At 39.5% G+C, this 14,894-nt stretch overlaps 1 protein-coding gene across 1 annotated transcript; it reads right to left on the reverse strand.

Annotated features, from left to right (window-relative positions):
* Positions 1-6,371: 6,371 nt before the first annotated feature.
* Positions 6,372-14,454, reverse strand: LOC117817380 (rac GTPase-activating protein 1-like). Its single transcript, XM_034690076.1, has 17 exons — positions 14,247-14,454; positions 13,697-13,811; positions 13,001-13,203; positions 12,764-12,915; positions 12,384-12,453; positions 12,243-12,296; positions 11,414-11,491; positions 11,109-11,223; positions 10,849-10,997; positions 10,549-10,713; positions 10,348-10,443; positions 9,968-10,166; positions 9,694-9,799; positions 9,315-9,447; positions 9,040-9,148; positions 8,734-8,842; positions 6,372-7,965 (listed from the first exon to the last, which is right to left on the reverse strand). Exons 2-17 carry the CDS (start codon positions 13,779-13,781, stop codon positions 7,890-7,892), a joined length of 1,899 nt encoding a protein of 632 aa, XP_034545967.1. The 5' UTR covers positions 13,782-13,811; positions 14,247-14,454; the 3' UTR covers positions 6,372-7,889.
* Between the last annotated feature and the right edge of the window lie 440 nt (positions 14,455-14,894).

Consider the following 14,894-nt stretch of genomic DNA (forward strand, 5'->3'; position numbering starts at 1 on the left):
TGTGATAAGACTCCTACATACACCGGTGGCTGTTGAGCTTACATTTATGCATGAACTCTGATCCATCCAATTTAATATTTCTCCCTGGAGGTGAAATCCAGGGAAGGAATGAAGATGTTAATGCCTGTCACCATAGTAGGCTGCCACAGCAAAAGCTGAACTTTATCAGTTTAAATAATAGCTGCAATGACATAAATGATACAGATACTGACAATACTGTACCACTCCCATATCCTAACAACCACAGGGGAACACACACATCATAGAGTTGTGGAAATGGGTGAAATTAATGGGTGTGTTCGGGAAGAGGGAAGCTGTTTCCTGACACTGAAGTGGATTAGGGGGTACAAGAGTGCATTCTAGTGGCTAACAGAAGAACCACAGGAAGCTTTTGGAAGATATGCTCTGGTTGGTTTAATTTCTATGGGCTTTTTTGTTTGCCATTTTGAAGTTTTCAAAATGATGAGATCCTGCAAATGATGCTGATGTTTAAAGTGCAGTGACATAGGACTTTTTTATTTTTTGATGCAACCAGTTTAAATAAGTTTAAGGGTTCCTGATGCTCTGTTGCTATGGGGAACCATGTCATAGGAGGGGGCTTACATTTTTAACAGCAGGTTAGTTATAGTGACCAACAGCTAGCTGTAGAGACAGGGAGACAGGCAGACATGGCTGCCCAGAGAGGAGCATCTATGTGCTCACTGTTCTACAGGGGACATAGAGACAGAGATGCACTTCCTCCTCCACTGTAGCAAGTTCTCTTTTCTAAGAGATTCCCACTACAGAGAAATTACTAAAATAGTAACAAACTTCCCAGCATTAACCAGAAGAGAAACTGTCAGTTCTCCTGGGGGAAGGGTCAGCAGCTCCTCTGGCTGCTAAATATGTGTCTGCCTGTCACAGCCTGAGGGACGCACCATCCCATAATATTTGATTTTAGGTGAAGGTTTTATGAGCATACCGCATCAAGTGAGGACATTGAGATATGCTGTATAGGTGATACCATTGTTTTAATGCGTATAAAATATGTAATGAATATATATGTAATGAATATAATATGTAATGAATATATAAGTAATGTATGTGTATAAATCGTATGTGCTTTGGCAACAACATGTCTTTGTTCATGCCAATAAAGCAAATTGAATTGAATTGAAATGAATATAAATGCTATGCTAGTGCTGCTAATGTTCAACTGTAGCTAAATCAGTGGGTAATGCCAGTTGTGTAATGTAATGCTTCAAGTGAAGTTCATAAAAGATACTAAAAAATCATGAGATTTGGTGTGTGTGTGGTTCAGAAGATGTATCATATACGGCCTATAAACAGCATTTATAGCTGAGTCCATCCATGCAGAAAAAAACAATTCCAAACTCTGAGGCAGAAGCACACACATACCTGCACACATGGTCACTGCACACATTCAATAAAGACACTCAACCATTTACTCACACAGCCCCTCTCAGACTATATCATACCATGCATCCGTGCACACACACTCACATTCAATTCCATGAATTCAGATGCACTCATGTGGGAGGGCACACACAAACACCTAGCTGCATGCTTACAGGTATTTCAGGTGTTAGTGTGTGTGCATGCACATGTGGACCTCTTTAAAGAAAAATACATAAGTCACGGAAAGAACCTGAGCTGTCACTGGTGTGTGTGTGTGTGGATGTGGATGCACCAATGAGTGCATACAGAGCTTTGCCCCAGGCCACAACGTCACTCTGCTGGTATGAAGATATCACTGAAGATATTTATTATTAAAGGATTTAATATGAGCCATGCATTAGCCACTTTGATCCAGTATAAAATATCCCAAAACATGATTGAAACTGATTACCCCAACATTTGCTACAAACATTCACGGTGCCCAGAGGATGGATTCCGATGTCTGTGTGATTTCCTGACCTTTCCCCCTTCACACAACTATTTTGACTTTTTTTCCTATTCAACAGTACAATAGGCAATAGCACTTCTTGGGTTTCTACTTATTATGTGCTATATGTCAATATCCAATGGGTAAAATGTCATGGATTTTTGTTGTTTATGATTCCCAGAGGATGTATCCTAAAGACCTGCCATCAGCACCAGCAAGTTCCACTGGGATTAGTCTTGAAGTTGAATACCTCAACAATGATTGAATGGTCTGTCATTACATTCAGTATACATGTTTATGTCCACCTCAAAATGAATTACTATAACTTTGCTGGTGGCTCAACTTTTAATCTACAACATCGTACGATTTGAAATGGTCCAGCAGGCTGATTGGGGAGTCACAGCTATATCCAGTAGCCCTGTATACCTGACAGTTACAGAGGATGGCTGGTTCAATTTTAAGCAGTGACTCCCACCCTTTAAACCTTGAATTCCCGCTCCTCCCATCTGGACGGAGGTATAAGGTCCCGGCATGCTCAACCAAGAGATATAAAAGCAGCTTTGTTCCAGCAGCCATCAGAACACCATATGGGCTTTTGTAGTGTTAACGGGCTGGTTGAGTAAAAATAAAATGTCAACAGACTTTAAAAGTGTCAGGGCAGAAAGTCAGGCTAGTGTTCAGACTTCCCCATGAATGAAAATATTAAGTTTGAGATTAAACTCTTACCATGAAAGTGCTACCATCTGTGAAATATACGACAAATTTTAAGGCTGTTCAAATAATTCATTTTTAAATCAATAAAATCAATTTTTTTTATTTCTATAGTTATACCTGGGTAATTAGCAAAACAATATTTGTAAGGAGGTTATTACAATAAGTAACTCAATTTCCTGTACTGACTTGTTTCATATTGTCTTTGTGAATAAATGTAATAATATCTGTATTTCAATCAAAGCACTGTTGTGCCTCTAAGCAGGGCCTTACTTGGCTGTTGCTGTGGTATGAGACTCTTTGGTCCAATCATGTCACTACAGACAATACTGATCTGATAATTAATTTGAAATTAACATATGCACACACAATGCCCTAACCTAAATAACTTTTCCTGATTTCCTTTCAATTTTTCAGACTTTCTTGTCCTCACATAATTCAACATTTGATCTTTTATTGTTACAGTTTATTCTTAAGACTCTCAAAAGTGCTAGTTTATGTTTCTTGCAACTTTGATGATTCTTCATTTAGCAAATTTTTACCAACAGAAAACTTACTGTGCTTGGGCGTTTATGAAAACTGAGACTTTGAACATTGTGTGCAGTCATGTCCAGGACGAACAGGGTGACCAAAGATTCCTCTACTTTGGAGAAAATGACCCAGATGTGGCATGTTGTTTCTCATTAGCGACATGCTGCTAACTCTTTCCCCTGTCAAAATAAACACCCTGCCTTGAGTGTGTGTGTGACAGCGTGAAATGAGTACTCGGTTAAGTGAAAGAAAAAAAAAATCAGAGAGCTTTCCATCTTTTAGTGTTGATTTGTCCAAATTTGGTCTGCTATGTCCTGGAGGGGGGAGGAGGGGGAGACACTGCATGGTGGGGCAATAGTGTAACTAAAAAAAGAGAGGGAGAGATACAGAGAGAAAGTGTTTGGACCAGCTGCACAGCAAATCTGTTTATTCTGCACAATTTGGCATCAAACACAACAGACTGCTGAGTACTTGCTACTGCTTGTGGTGCCCCATTAAAACGGAATTTATTGCTGCCTTAAGAGCAAGCCCAAATTACACATTTTTCTGTCTCCTCCCTTTCTTTTGCAATGTTCTTCCTCTTTTCCCAGGCTGTGCTGATGCTAGTTTACGTGGGTTTTCTTCCCCTTCTAGCAGCTGCTGTCAGACAAGTCATCAGAATGCCTCATTACAGAGCTGAACAGGGCTGGTATGGTTGGCATGCCCACCAACCTGTCAGCCATCACTGACATCTCTTTACATTCACGAGTGAGTGGCACCAAGACATGAAACTAAGGCTGTCTGTGATTTTGGTGGCATCTCATGCAACCATACACACTAACATTTCTGCTGATTAACCATTATTTTCCATTTTCCTGCAACACCCCCTCTCTGGTCGGTTGAAAGGTGTGTCATGGAGACAAATAAGAAGGCATTCTTGTTATTTACTGGCAGTGTTATTTTATGAAGGAGTTTTGATTCAGTTGCAAACTGATGACGGTGACTTAAATAACACAGTGCTTGTTTAAGCTACAGGACAAGTTACATCATCAGCCTGACAACTTACTGTTATCAGCTTCATTTACACCTGTAACCAGGCTTGAGACTTAAGCTGTAAAGAGAGCGTGAACCCAGGGCTCACAACCTCGCTTCATAAATCTCTTCAGCCAATGATAAATTCATATTTAATGACCACGGCTATCGTCTGAGAAGGAGGAGCATTCTTTCATTATTGCCTCTTTCCCCCTGCTGCTTGGTCGAGGTAATTGATTTCTCTGTGGTAACAAGGTATCGACCACGCACGGTAGCCAGCTAAGACGGTGGTTCGATTCAAAGGAGGGGCAAAGAGAGGAGGGAAAAAAGAAGGAACGAGGGATGAAGCAAAAAGAAGAGATAAAGCAAGAGGGCGAGAGCATTGAAAGCAAACAAGCCAGACAATTATTTGCAGAAAAAACTGGCCAGCTTTAGGTGGGTGTAGATTGGACAATGACTCTTGTCTTGTTTTTTAGGGCTGTAATAAGCCTTGTGAAGAGCATAGTTTGGTATTTCAGTGATGCTGTTTTAATTCACCAAATGGAAAGCATATTGATCACACAATCTGTCACATAATTCACTGAAAACAGTGTCAGAAACAAATCTGGAGGAGCACTTTTCAAGCACATGCTTAGGCTGCTAAGGAAGCACTGTTTTGGTCCCGGTCCGTGTGTTTATAAATCTGTAGCGTTTCACTTTTGCTCTCTAAACCTGACAAACTGCTCCTTTTCCTCTGCCCAGTTTTATGAGATTTCAGAAGCAAATCTACATGATGACGAGCCGGATCCACCAGTTAATCTTCCAAATAGGAGAGAGCAGGTTCTACAAAAACACAGCAAATCAAAGAAACCTGACACCAAATATAAAAAATTAGTGTTTGAATTTGAAAAAGCACACTCAAAACTAGACAGAAACAAGTCACAGAGGGAGTATTGGTCTGGTGGCTAACTCTGCCTTTCACTTTGACAAACATATTGATTAGTTACATGATCAGATGGTTAGATTTGACTGGCAGTTATTGAGTTAACATCTCAGCCGTAATGGCATTATTGGCCTCTAGCAATGCCGCAGACACCTACACAGCAATGGTTTGACACATGTAGACTATTTTCAGTCGATATCAGTGATAACCAAACATGAATTGAATAATGTATCGATTGTGTTCAGCTTCCAGAGATTGAGATAGTTCCTTCGGCATCACCGCCAGCAGCTCACCACATAAAGCGAAGAATTAAACAGTGCTGTTGTTGTTGTGTGTTTACCAGCTTACATTGTAATTTATTTAAGAGCTCTTAATTGGACTAGTTACTCATTTGGCCCTCACTGGTCCCACAGCAGAGTGGAGCTCTATCACTGCACACTAGGGCATGCTGGGATATGGAGCTACAGAGACTCACTGTACACAGCCAGCTGTTTGATGTCTGCTGCCGGCAAGCGTATGCTGCACCGTACAGCATAAATAAACACATAATCCCCTGATGAGAGGACAGATCGACACTCAGGAGACCTTATTTCAGGCTAATGAACTATTAATGTTGATTTGAAATTCAAACATTTTCTCCAGGAGAGCTCCTCTGCAGTTCTTCGTGGCTCTTTGTGTGAAGCGAGAACAGACTAATTTGGATGAACTCTGCCCCATATTTTCAATTCTCCCCCAAACAGATCTCAAAATGCTCGATGTGTTTCTGAATAAGGTGCTAAATGTGTGTCAATGGGTTCAGCCTGATCTAGCACTCTCAATTGTTAATGGAATAACTATAAGTCACAGAAATGGTCCTTGCTTTTAATTCATAATAACGTTAGACCTTGTCGCCTGCCCACTCAGTCCAATAGATTATGGAAAAAGCTGTAATGACTATTGGAACAATGAGCTAAATTGCATTATCATTCTGCGGCACGTTGGCTTTGGAATAACCGTCTCTGTGCTTCTTTCTCTGAAGATCTTGAATAACAATGGGGAAATATTTAATTTACACCAGAAAAATGAAGATGAAGAGTGCTAAACATGAATGTTTTAGGCATTATGAATTGGGAATTATCATACTCAGTTAATAGGGTAATGCTAATCCATTTCAGGTGAAAGAGGTTTGTATTTTGGAGGGGGTTGGATGGTTCACAATAAAGCCCACAAATCCAACATGTATGAGTCACATGCTCTATGGGTCTCATTTAAGGGGGTTCCTCACCCTTCATGCCCTTCTGATGCATGAATAACACTCCCCGAAACAAAAGGAGCAGTCTTTTGATGCTTTATTTTCAGCTCAACCATGGACTTCCATGATTTTAATTAAGCTCAGACAAAGAAATGAGTGTTAACATTTAGTCCACAAAAAGTAGGTTAAAGTAACTACATCAGTTAGAAAATATTTCATTAGAGAAATATAACAATACAATGGAGTACTTGTACAAGAATGCATAAAACATAATTATACCAGAGTCTTACATTCTCACAGTATAAATAGTGGCAGCAAAGTTGGTTATATTTGGTTTAATGAGGAAAACTGTGAAATCGGTTTGTCATAATGAATTTCTCTCCTCTAAATAACTAACACTTGAACCAGTAATGTCATCATCATGTTAAAATCTGGGGCTAATGAGGCGTGACAGAGCGTGAGCAGCAGAGAGAAGAAATCACCTCAGAAAGAGCGTCATTTGTTTTGCATTACTGGTGATGCAACCCCACAAGAAAATCAGTGTCAATACAAATACATAAAAAAACATAAATGTGCATAATTACTAAAGAAGCCCCAGATTGTATTTTTTCTTTTTTAAATTGAGAAGACCACTCACGTTATATTGAATCTTTGGCTTGTGAGAGAGAAATAATTGACTGACCGTGATGTCTCACAGGAAAATCCCACAACATTTTCAATGATCAGTCCATGTCTAAAAGCAATTATGGTCAGAAATACTGACTGGTGTGCATAACTTATAGCAGGTCATCTTCATTGTTTATGGCTTGCTTATTAGAAGTGGCGCAACAGCGACCTCTAGTGGTTAGTACTCCCAGGTATATACACATTTTCCCAGGTTGTTGTTAGGTAGCTACAGTGCAAAATGCATTATTCCCATTCAGTATCAGTGTTTACATTGCAGTATTGTTAAATCATACAAATCATCATGATTTTTATATGTCATCATATTGTGCAATCAACATAAATATATATTTAAAAAATCATGAAAAGAAGTAAGGTGTCACTTTCAGGAAAACAACAAGGCAACCAATGCCAAAGACAAAGAAACACTGGCTATTAAAAAAACATCTGTGCTCTTTCCTCATTGCAGCACTGTATTTCACAAGTGCCCAAGCACTACTGACACTGTGGTTAAAACCACAGGTTTAGAAATCCAACACAATGAATGCATAGTATTTTAACATCATCAAAGCATGAAGTAGAATATAATCATCCTTGAATATGTTTAGGATGGTAGTTTGGTCATTAGGCCTTCAGACTTCTTACAATCAAACTGGTGTTGCAGCAGTTTTGGTCACTTAATCATTAGTAATCAAAGATATAAAAACAAACTTCAACATGCATGCAGGAATCTTTTGAAAGATGAGACCTGGCTAGAAAAACGTGCATAAGATACATGTATAAAAACTCAGTAATAAAACTGTTACACGCTATAATTGCAAAGTAGTTTTAGTCCCACATGATTATCTAAACATATATATTCTTTTATTGCAGTTAGTGACCCAGAGGTACAATTTAGGTGGCCTTTTTGTTTTGTTTTTTATCATCTTTTACCGTTACTTCAGCTGTGGAGAAGCGAAGAAGTTGCACTGGCGGTTCGAGACAGCTGTTGCTTTGCTCTTGCTCCCAAATCTATGAGTGAGGGGGGTCAGGGGTTAGAGGTTAGGGGGCAAACAGTAGAATTTTTAGCTTAGTACAAGTGATGCTACATCGCCAAATGAGCAGAGAAACTTTGAAGATGATGTTCAGACATAAAAGTAGAATACATTCTTGGTTTCTGTCAAAGTGTTTGTTTCAAAACTTGAAATGTGTCATGACAAAAAAAATGTCATGACACATAAATCACTATGTTTCCCAGAGTTTTATACATAACAGCGCGTAAAACTCACCTTTGTGATTAACAACTTTTCATTAGAATAAAGTGAATTTCAGTCTCTTTTATGACGAGTACCTAAATGGTCCTTGTTCTTAGAATGATATAGAGTTAAAAGAGAAAATGGTAGCAGCTCTATAGCAGACAATAAACACTCAACCATAAGCTATTATCTAATGACCCAAAGAACCCTTTGCTTGACCCACACAGGTGTTTCCACTTGATATGCCTAATGAGACACCTCCTCATTTCAAAGTAGGATAAATAGAGGTAAAGACGATTCTCATGTTTAATAATGTTCTGTTCTATTTTAGTGTTCAGTTGCTAATATATAAACAAGGAGCTGATCATATTAGTTTTGAATACAGCTTTTTCCGTTCACAGAACAGTTATCCAAGATAAATTCATTTATAGTCTGAAATGGTTATTTCCACATATGTTATAACTACTATTTTTAGCTTGGACTGGGCTAAGTGGCATTTGAAAAGCATGACAGTGCGAGTGTGTTAAAGTATGAGTGAGCTTACATGGATGTGCTGGAGAGAGTGTGCATCATGCGCTTGGAGAGAGAGCTGGAGGACGGTGTTTTGGACATCATCTGGTGCTCTGGAGTGGTCACTGGTCCCAGTATGCTCCCTTTAGATCGTGGGAAGATCAATACTTTCCAGGTTAACAACATGACAGATTTATATTTGTTAACAAAAGATGCTGAAAATATATTCTTTATACAACAGAAAGATTTGATCTCTTGTTGTCATATTATTTACTGCTAACGGTTGTTCTTAAATTTCCATATAATCTTACTTTCATGCTGTTTATTTAGAGTAACTTACCTTTGTGGTCAGGAGTTTCCATGTGGTGGGGATCGCCCATGTCTGCACTATCTGGATAGGCAAAATGGCTCCAGTAGCCCGCTGGAATACTGAGCAAGCGCTCTATAACCTAGAGAGAAAAATCAAATTAATCTAGCATCTGATGTTTAAATTAAAAGACTAAATAAACTGAATAACTGATTTTAAACTACAGAAAAACACACAAAACTACAAATAAATATTATTGGCTACTGAAAAACATCCATATCAAGGTGTAATGTTATCAGCTGCTTTACCCTTGGTTGTCTGTTTGTATCATGCAGGATGGTCATAGGCTCTGGATCCGGAACAGCATGACCCACAAGGGTCGGCCCAAACACCCTGGCCAGGTTGTGCACATCCATCTTAGTGTCCACACTGTGAGAGACTCTGGGAAAAGGAAGGGTGATAACATTTCACTACTCTTGACTTGCATGAAAACGTATCTGTACTTCAGCAATGTAAGAGGTTAAACATAAGCTGCTTAACTGCTCACTGTTGTGTCAAACCAAAAGTACTTTCAACTTACACGTCATTGTTAACACAACTCCTGTCTAATGAGTGGAAGGTTAGGAGCAGTGAGGAAAGGATAGAGGACAAGATGTTTTAGCTCTGTTGAAATGTAAAGAAAATTACTTCTGTAGATGGATCATGAGGCAGGCCAGACTGTCCCGGTTAGGTTGAGGAAGCTCACTGATGGTCTGATACAGCACGGCAAGACTGTTGTCTTCATCCTGGATTTCTACAAAAACAATAATAAAATAATCTCATATTCTGCATCTGTTCCCCTCACCCACTTTAAAATACTTGTTCTTAAAAGAATACATACGCATTAAAAAATTAGACAGAAAAGGTCCACTGCATGTAAACCATTCTCCTGTGTATGATTCTAAACGTCTCAGAAACTCACCTGCCGCCTCCATGAAGGCTCTGTTGAGTTTAAAGGTGAGCAGCGGCTCTGGAAGCTTTCTGAAGAAGTCTTTGAGGACACCTGCGATGACGTTGATATCTTCTACTTTGCTGAGCAGAGGAAGAGTCTTTCCTCTAATCAGCTTCTCCTTCAGCTCCCTCACAGAGCGCTCTTGGCCAGAGACTCTGTACAGGCCAACCTGGGGTGAGGAGGAGATAAAAGAAACCAGCTCTCATTGTCTGGCAGCCTGTGATACCATACCACTGAAAGAGATAACTAATTAGAGAGAAATTATCTGCTGCAAAGGCTCGAGGGAAAAGGGATCAAAGCGTAGCACAAGGGTGACAAATAAACAAGGACTTGAATTAAGATTAACCTACCTCATGTAGGCCTCTGTGTTCGATTTCCTTAATACAGTAGATAACCAGAGGCGGGATCTTTGGAGAAGTGGCTGGAGTGAAGTCGGCCAATGTGCTCTGAAAACATAAATTATATATTTTTATGCAGATTATTGGAAAGTTATAGAAAATAACTACAGTTTAAGAGTCAAAATAAAGAATTAAGCCAAGAGAATCATGTACCTCTGTGTTCCTCATGGGAGTGCTAACAGCTGTGGGATTACAGGGCAGGGGACAGCGGTCACGACACTCTGGATGGGTCACAACCCTACAATCCTGGCAGCGGAGGACCATCTTGCCAAACTTTGTTCTTCTTCCGCATGGTGCACAGAACTCTGACTTGATCACCTTAGGGATGGAGGGAAAAGTTTACTTAAAAGACAACAGAAACTGCAACACAGTGATCTGGCTTGTAATTTGATGGAGGAGCATATCTATATCTGAAACACTTAAATGTCTCAACATCATGGTGTGCAGTCTTACTGTTTTGGCAATAAACTGGTGCTTCTTTCCTCCCACATTAGCTTTGGAGGTTCGCAGTTTGGCTGGGAACTCTGAGACTGGCGTGCTGGGAGCCTCACTAGCTGTCTCTGATTGATCAGTAGTGGTTGTATCAGCCCATTCTAGAGCGGCTGTGGATCGAGCACATGGTGGTCAAATTACAACATTCAATTGTCAAAAAGATTGTATAATTTTCTTTAGTTTTCGTGAAGATCAAAAAAGAAGATCTTTAACATTCTCACCACTCTTCCTGCTGCGTGTCCAGTAAGGCACAGTTGCAATGGTGGAGACAGCCTCTACAGTCCCACCATTCACAGGCACAGTGATGGTGGTTTTGGCCACTATAGATTCATTCATCTATATTAAAAAAAAAAGATATACAAGGCTCATTTTAATGAAACTGGTGATCATTTCAGATGGTTTAGAAACAAATATGGAGGTTGATTGACTCTTAATAGACAATTTAATTGTATTTCAATAAAGAATTTGAATCCTAAAAAAGCTGCTAGTGTTATATAGCACAGTCATCTGCAGAGGTCAGCATTACCCTGTCTGCTGTGCGCCCAGAGGAGCGAGGTTTCTTCAGAGCCTGTGGAGGGATATCCTGAAGTTTTCTGGAGGAACGCTGTGGATTAAAGTGTACAATAACTTTTAAAGACCCAGTTGGAGGTGGAGTGAAGACTTGCAGTAGAGTTTTTGGCTTATGTTCAAGTAGCATTCGAAAAAATCTTCAGACACTCTGAAGAAGGCCCTGTGCCAAACACACAAGCATTCATTCACTGTGATGTGAGCCAAATAAACTAGTTTAATGTTACCGTCTTGTCCTCCTTAACTTATGATTGGAGGTGGAAATTTTTTGGGAGGGGGCTGGCTACTGAGACAAAAGAAGTGCTGATGGATGGATACATCTATCAAACCAATCACTGTATTTATATGCAAAACAGTTTTAAATCACTTAATCATAAATAAAAACAGGCATCCATGAGTACCTATTTGTGATCATTGTATCTTTTACAATGCCACCCTCTCTGCTGAAAAAGGTTTGCAGACTGTTGTCGTTAGAAGACACAATCAATGATTATGCTATAGATTTGTTTAATAATTATTAGCTCTTAATTTGGAGTAACTGGTTTACATTTTAATTAGTTTTAAAACAATAAACTTTACTTATTTTATTTCATTGTTATCTATTTCTTCTTATGAATTATTTGTTTAGTTACTTATTTTTGACAGGTATTTTCTGTTTTTTTTCAAAGATTTAAGTACTCCATCCTTGATTTTATTTAATTCTAAAGCACTTTATTATCATCTCTTTTGCCTCAGCGTTTTGCTATTTTTTTCCATCGCTGCAACTTTTCTATCTTTCTATCACTTACCCGTTTCTGTCGCTTCCGCAGCCTCAAAGTTTTCACTGCAGAGGAATCCCAGTCCTGAAGGAAAAGTGAAGAGTTACACAACAGTAATTAAGAAATACAGCCTCCTCCAGATTCTGCATTTTATTAAATGGGTCAACATACCAAAGAGTCATCTGTTTGGTCATAGCTGATGTCAGACAGCAAAGAAGCTGATTCATCAATGGTAGTTAACCTGTGAAATTAATTTAGAGTCATCTTTTAATCCTCCTGTCTGTACAACTCTTTGTGCCATTTTCCAACTAGCCACTGACACAACTAATGATGAAATAAATTGTTTTTGCTTCACCTCTGTGTAGTTAATAGCACATAGCTTAATAAATGTTCACATCACTGTACTCTTAATATAAGTGAACACTCAAGAATGGATGAGGGACTGTGGTTAAATGAAAATGTATATCAATTTCTCATCTTTACTCTCAGGGAAATTAAAACAATAAAACTGACCAGCTATTTGTTTCAGAACAAGACAAAGAGGGTCTGACCTTCGACTGGTGTTGAGATTGCCTTTGGCAGCCTGTGCTGCCTGGGAGTGGGCACTGAGGAAGGCCAGGGCAGAGCGCTGCTCCTCACTCAGGTGGACACTGCCGTTGTTTTCTGATATCAACAGCTCCCGGATCAGCTGTAGTTGCCGTTCCTGTTACACACAAAAATGTGTTTTTATTCATTGCCCGGAAACATTTGTGTTGACGTGCAATATTTATGAGCGGTGTTGCACCAACCAGTTTCTCATAGACAGATTCAGCTTTCTGGCGACGGCGGATCTCCACATCCACCTGGTTGCGAGCATGCTTAAGTTTGACCTCTAGGGCTCCCTTTTCAGTCTCTGATTTGGCCAGCACCTCTTTACAGGAAAGCAGCTCCTCGTCTTTTCCCAGCCACTTCTTACGGCACTCTTCAAAGTTCATAGCCATCTGGAGGAACTCTGAGTAAGAAAAACAGAAGAGGAGATTGTGTCATTGCTGTCATGTGCTGCAAACTATTCATCTGTGGCAGCTAGTTGCATTAGGCCTCCATAACTGCTGTGAATTTAAGTGACAATGATGTGAATTACTGTAAGATAGAAGACAAAGGGTCATAAAGTATTGAGGTTATAAACAGTGCCTTCCTGTTGCTTGAATGGACATTAATAGCACCATCTATGTTATTCAAATGGACTATTTTACTGCACCCCAACAGCTAAGTCAGTCCCGTTTTGTGTTAAGGGCTGCACCATGTCTGCATTTCATGTGTGACTACAATTCCATTGCACCTGCTAATCATTCATACAGTCTATGCAGCTAACACATTTTGAGATGCACCACGTTAGCACCATGTGACAACAGTTTGCTCAACAAGACAACGCACACTTAACTTAAACTCTTTTAAGGCCTCTAAAACTGGGACAAATACAAAAACAACGTGGAGGAATGACTTACGTGGTTCAATGCTCTCATTTAGACCATCCACCTGGGCTGTGAGACTCTGGAACTGGCTGAACAGGTTTACCACAGACGGCTCCATCGTGTCTTAGTGTGGCTGAGTTATCTGGAGCTGGTATGATATTAGATAAGTCAGTATGGGGAATTTGAAAAACGCGAGTAGTTGCTTCTTGCACCTTGTTGAGAGCGCGGATTTTGTACAGGACGGAACAGGGTTAAATCACCGATGTAGTCCTGTTCTGGACTTGCACTGAATGAGTACAGTTAGAAACATAACATGTGATGTACATTACGGAAAGGCTAACATTCACGCATGAAATAAATAGCTAAATAAAACGAAACAACGTTATTGTATCAAATAATAGTTGTGTAAGTTGTATTTCGTCACCTATGTTCAAGCTCAGTCGAGACTGTATTTCAAAAAGCAAGAGTAATTTCAGATTTAGCGTTACTGCATATGATACAAGGAAGCTAACATTAACATTAGCAAGGAAGTGCTGATTTGACTAACGTTAAGATACCCAAAATAAAGAAACAAACCACATACCTGGACAAAAATGTCCCAGTGATCGTGCGGATGAAGTACAATGTAACAGCTGTCGATGTTAAAGTGGATGTTAGAGTTTATTCACAGTCCAGCAGAACCACACCTGCCTGGTAAAGCTGCACATTCCTCCCATAGAGATTCCTCCTCACAGTTCAAAAACAGCGCCGGTTTCTTCTTCGGGAGATGCTGCGGCGGAAGTGGGGGCTCACTATCGCCCCCATATATCCGGAGTTGTAACTGCAGGAGGCTGTGGCCAGAAGTTTCCTTTTGTTCCAAACATATGATTGCAAAGGCTTATTAGTGAGGGGTTAAAGGTGTCTCATCCATTGACTGTAAATAAAGGTCTCAACATTATTCACTAGAGCAGGGGTTCCCAAAGTGTGGGTCGGGACCCCTGGGGGGGTCACGAGACACAAATGGGGGGGGGTCATGAGATGTCTTCCAGAATGTTTTGTTTTTTTTTAAGTTATCTAAAAATATATAATTTTTTTATTTATAGTTTGTTTATTTACCTTATTTTCTTAGGTTTATCTTCCTTTTTGTTTGTACTCTTTATTATTATTGAAATACTGAAAAAAATGCAATAAAAAAAATGCTGAATGACAAAAGTAATCTAAAAATTGGAAATTTTACCCATTATAGTAAAAT

The sequence above is a fragment of the Notolabrus celidotus genome, chromosome 1, assembly GCF_009762535.1.
Source record: "Notolabrus celidotus isolate fNotCel1 chromosome 1, fNotCel1.pri, whole genome shotgun sequence".
NCBI classification, from domain to species: domain Eukaryota; kingdom Metazoa; phylum Chordata; class Actinopteri; order Labriformes; family Labridae; genus Notolabrus; species Notolabrus celidotus.

What these genes read in the sequence shown, in the direction of transcription:
- LOC117817380 (XM_034690076.1), bottom strand. Translation starts at nt 13,781, where the DNA reads ATGGAGCCGTCTGTGGTAAACCTGTTCAGCCAGTTCCAGAGTCTCACA. An exon ending in ACCAGTTTATTGCCAAAACA is followed by an intron (nt 10,714 to 10,848) that starts GTAAGACTGCAC and finishes TCCATCCCTAAG; the next exon opens with GTGATCAAGTCAGAGTTCTG. An exon ending in CTCCCATGAGGAACACAGAG is followed by an intron (nt 10,444 to 10,548) that starts GTACATGATTCT and finishes TTATGTTTTCAG; the next exon opens with AGCACATTGGCCGACTTCAC.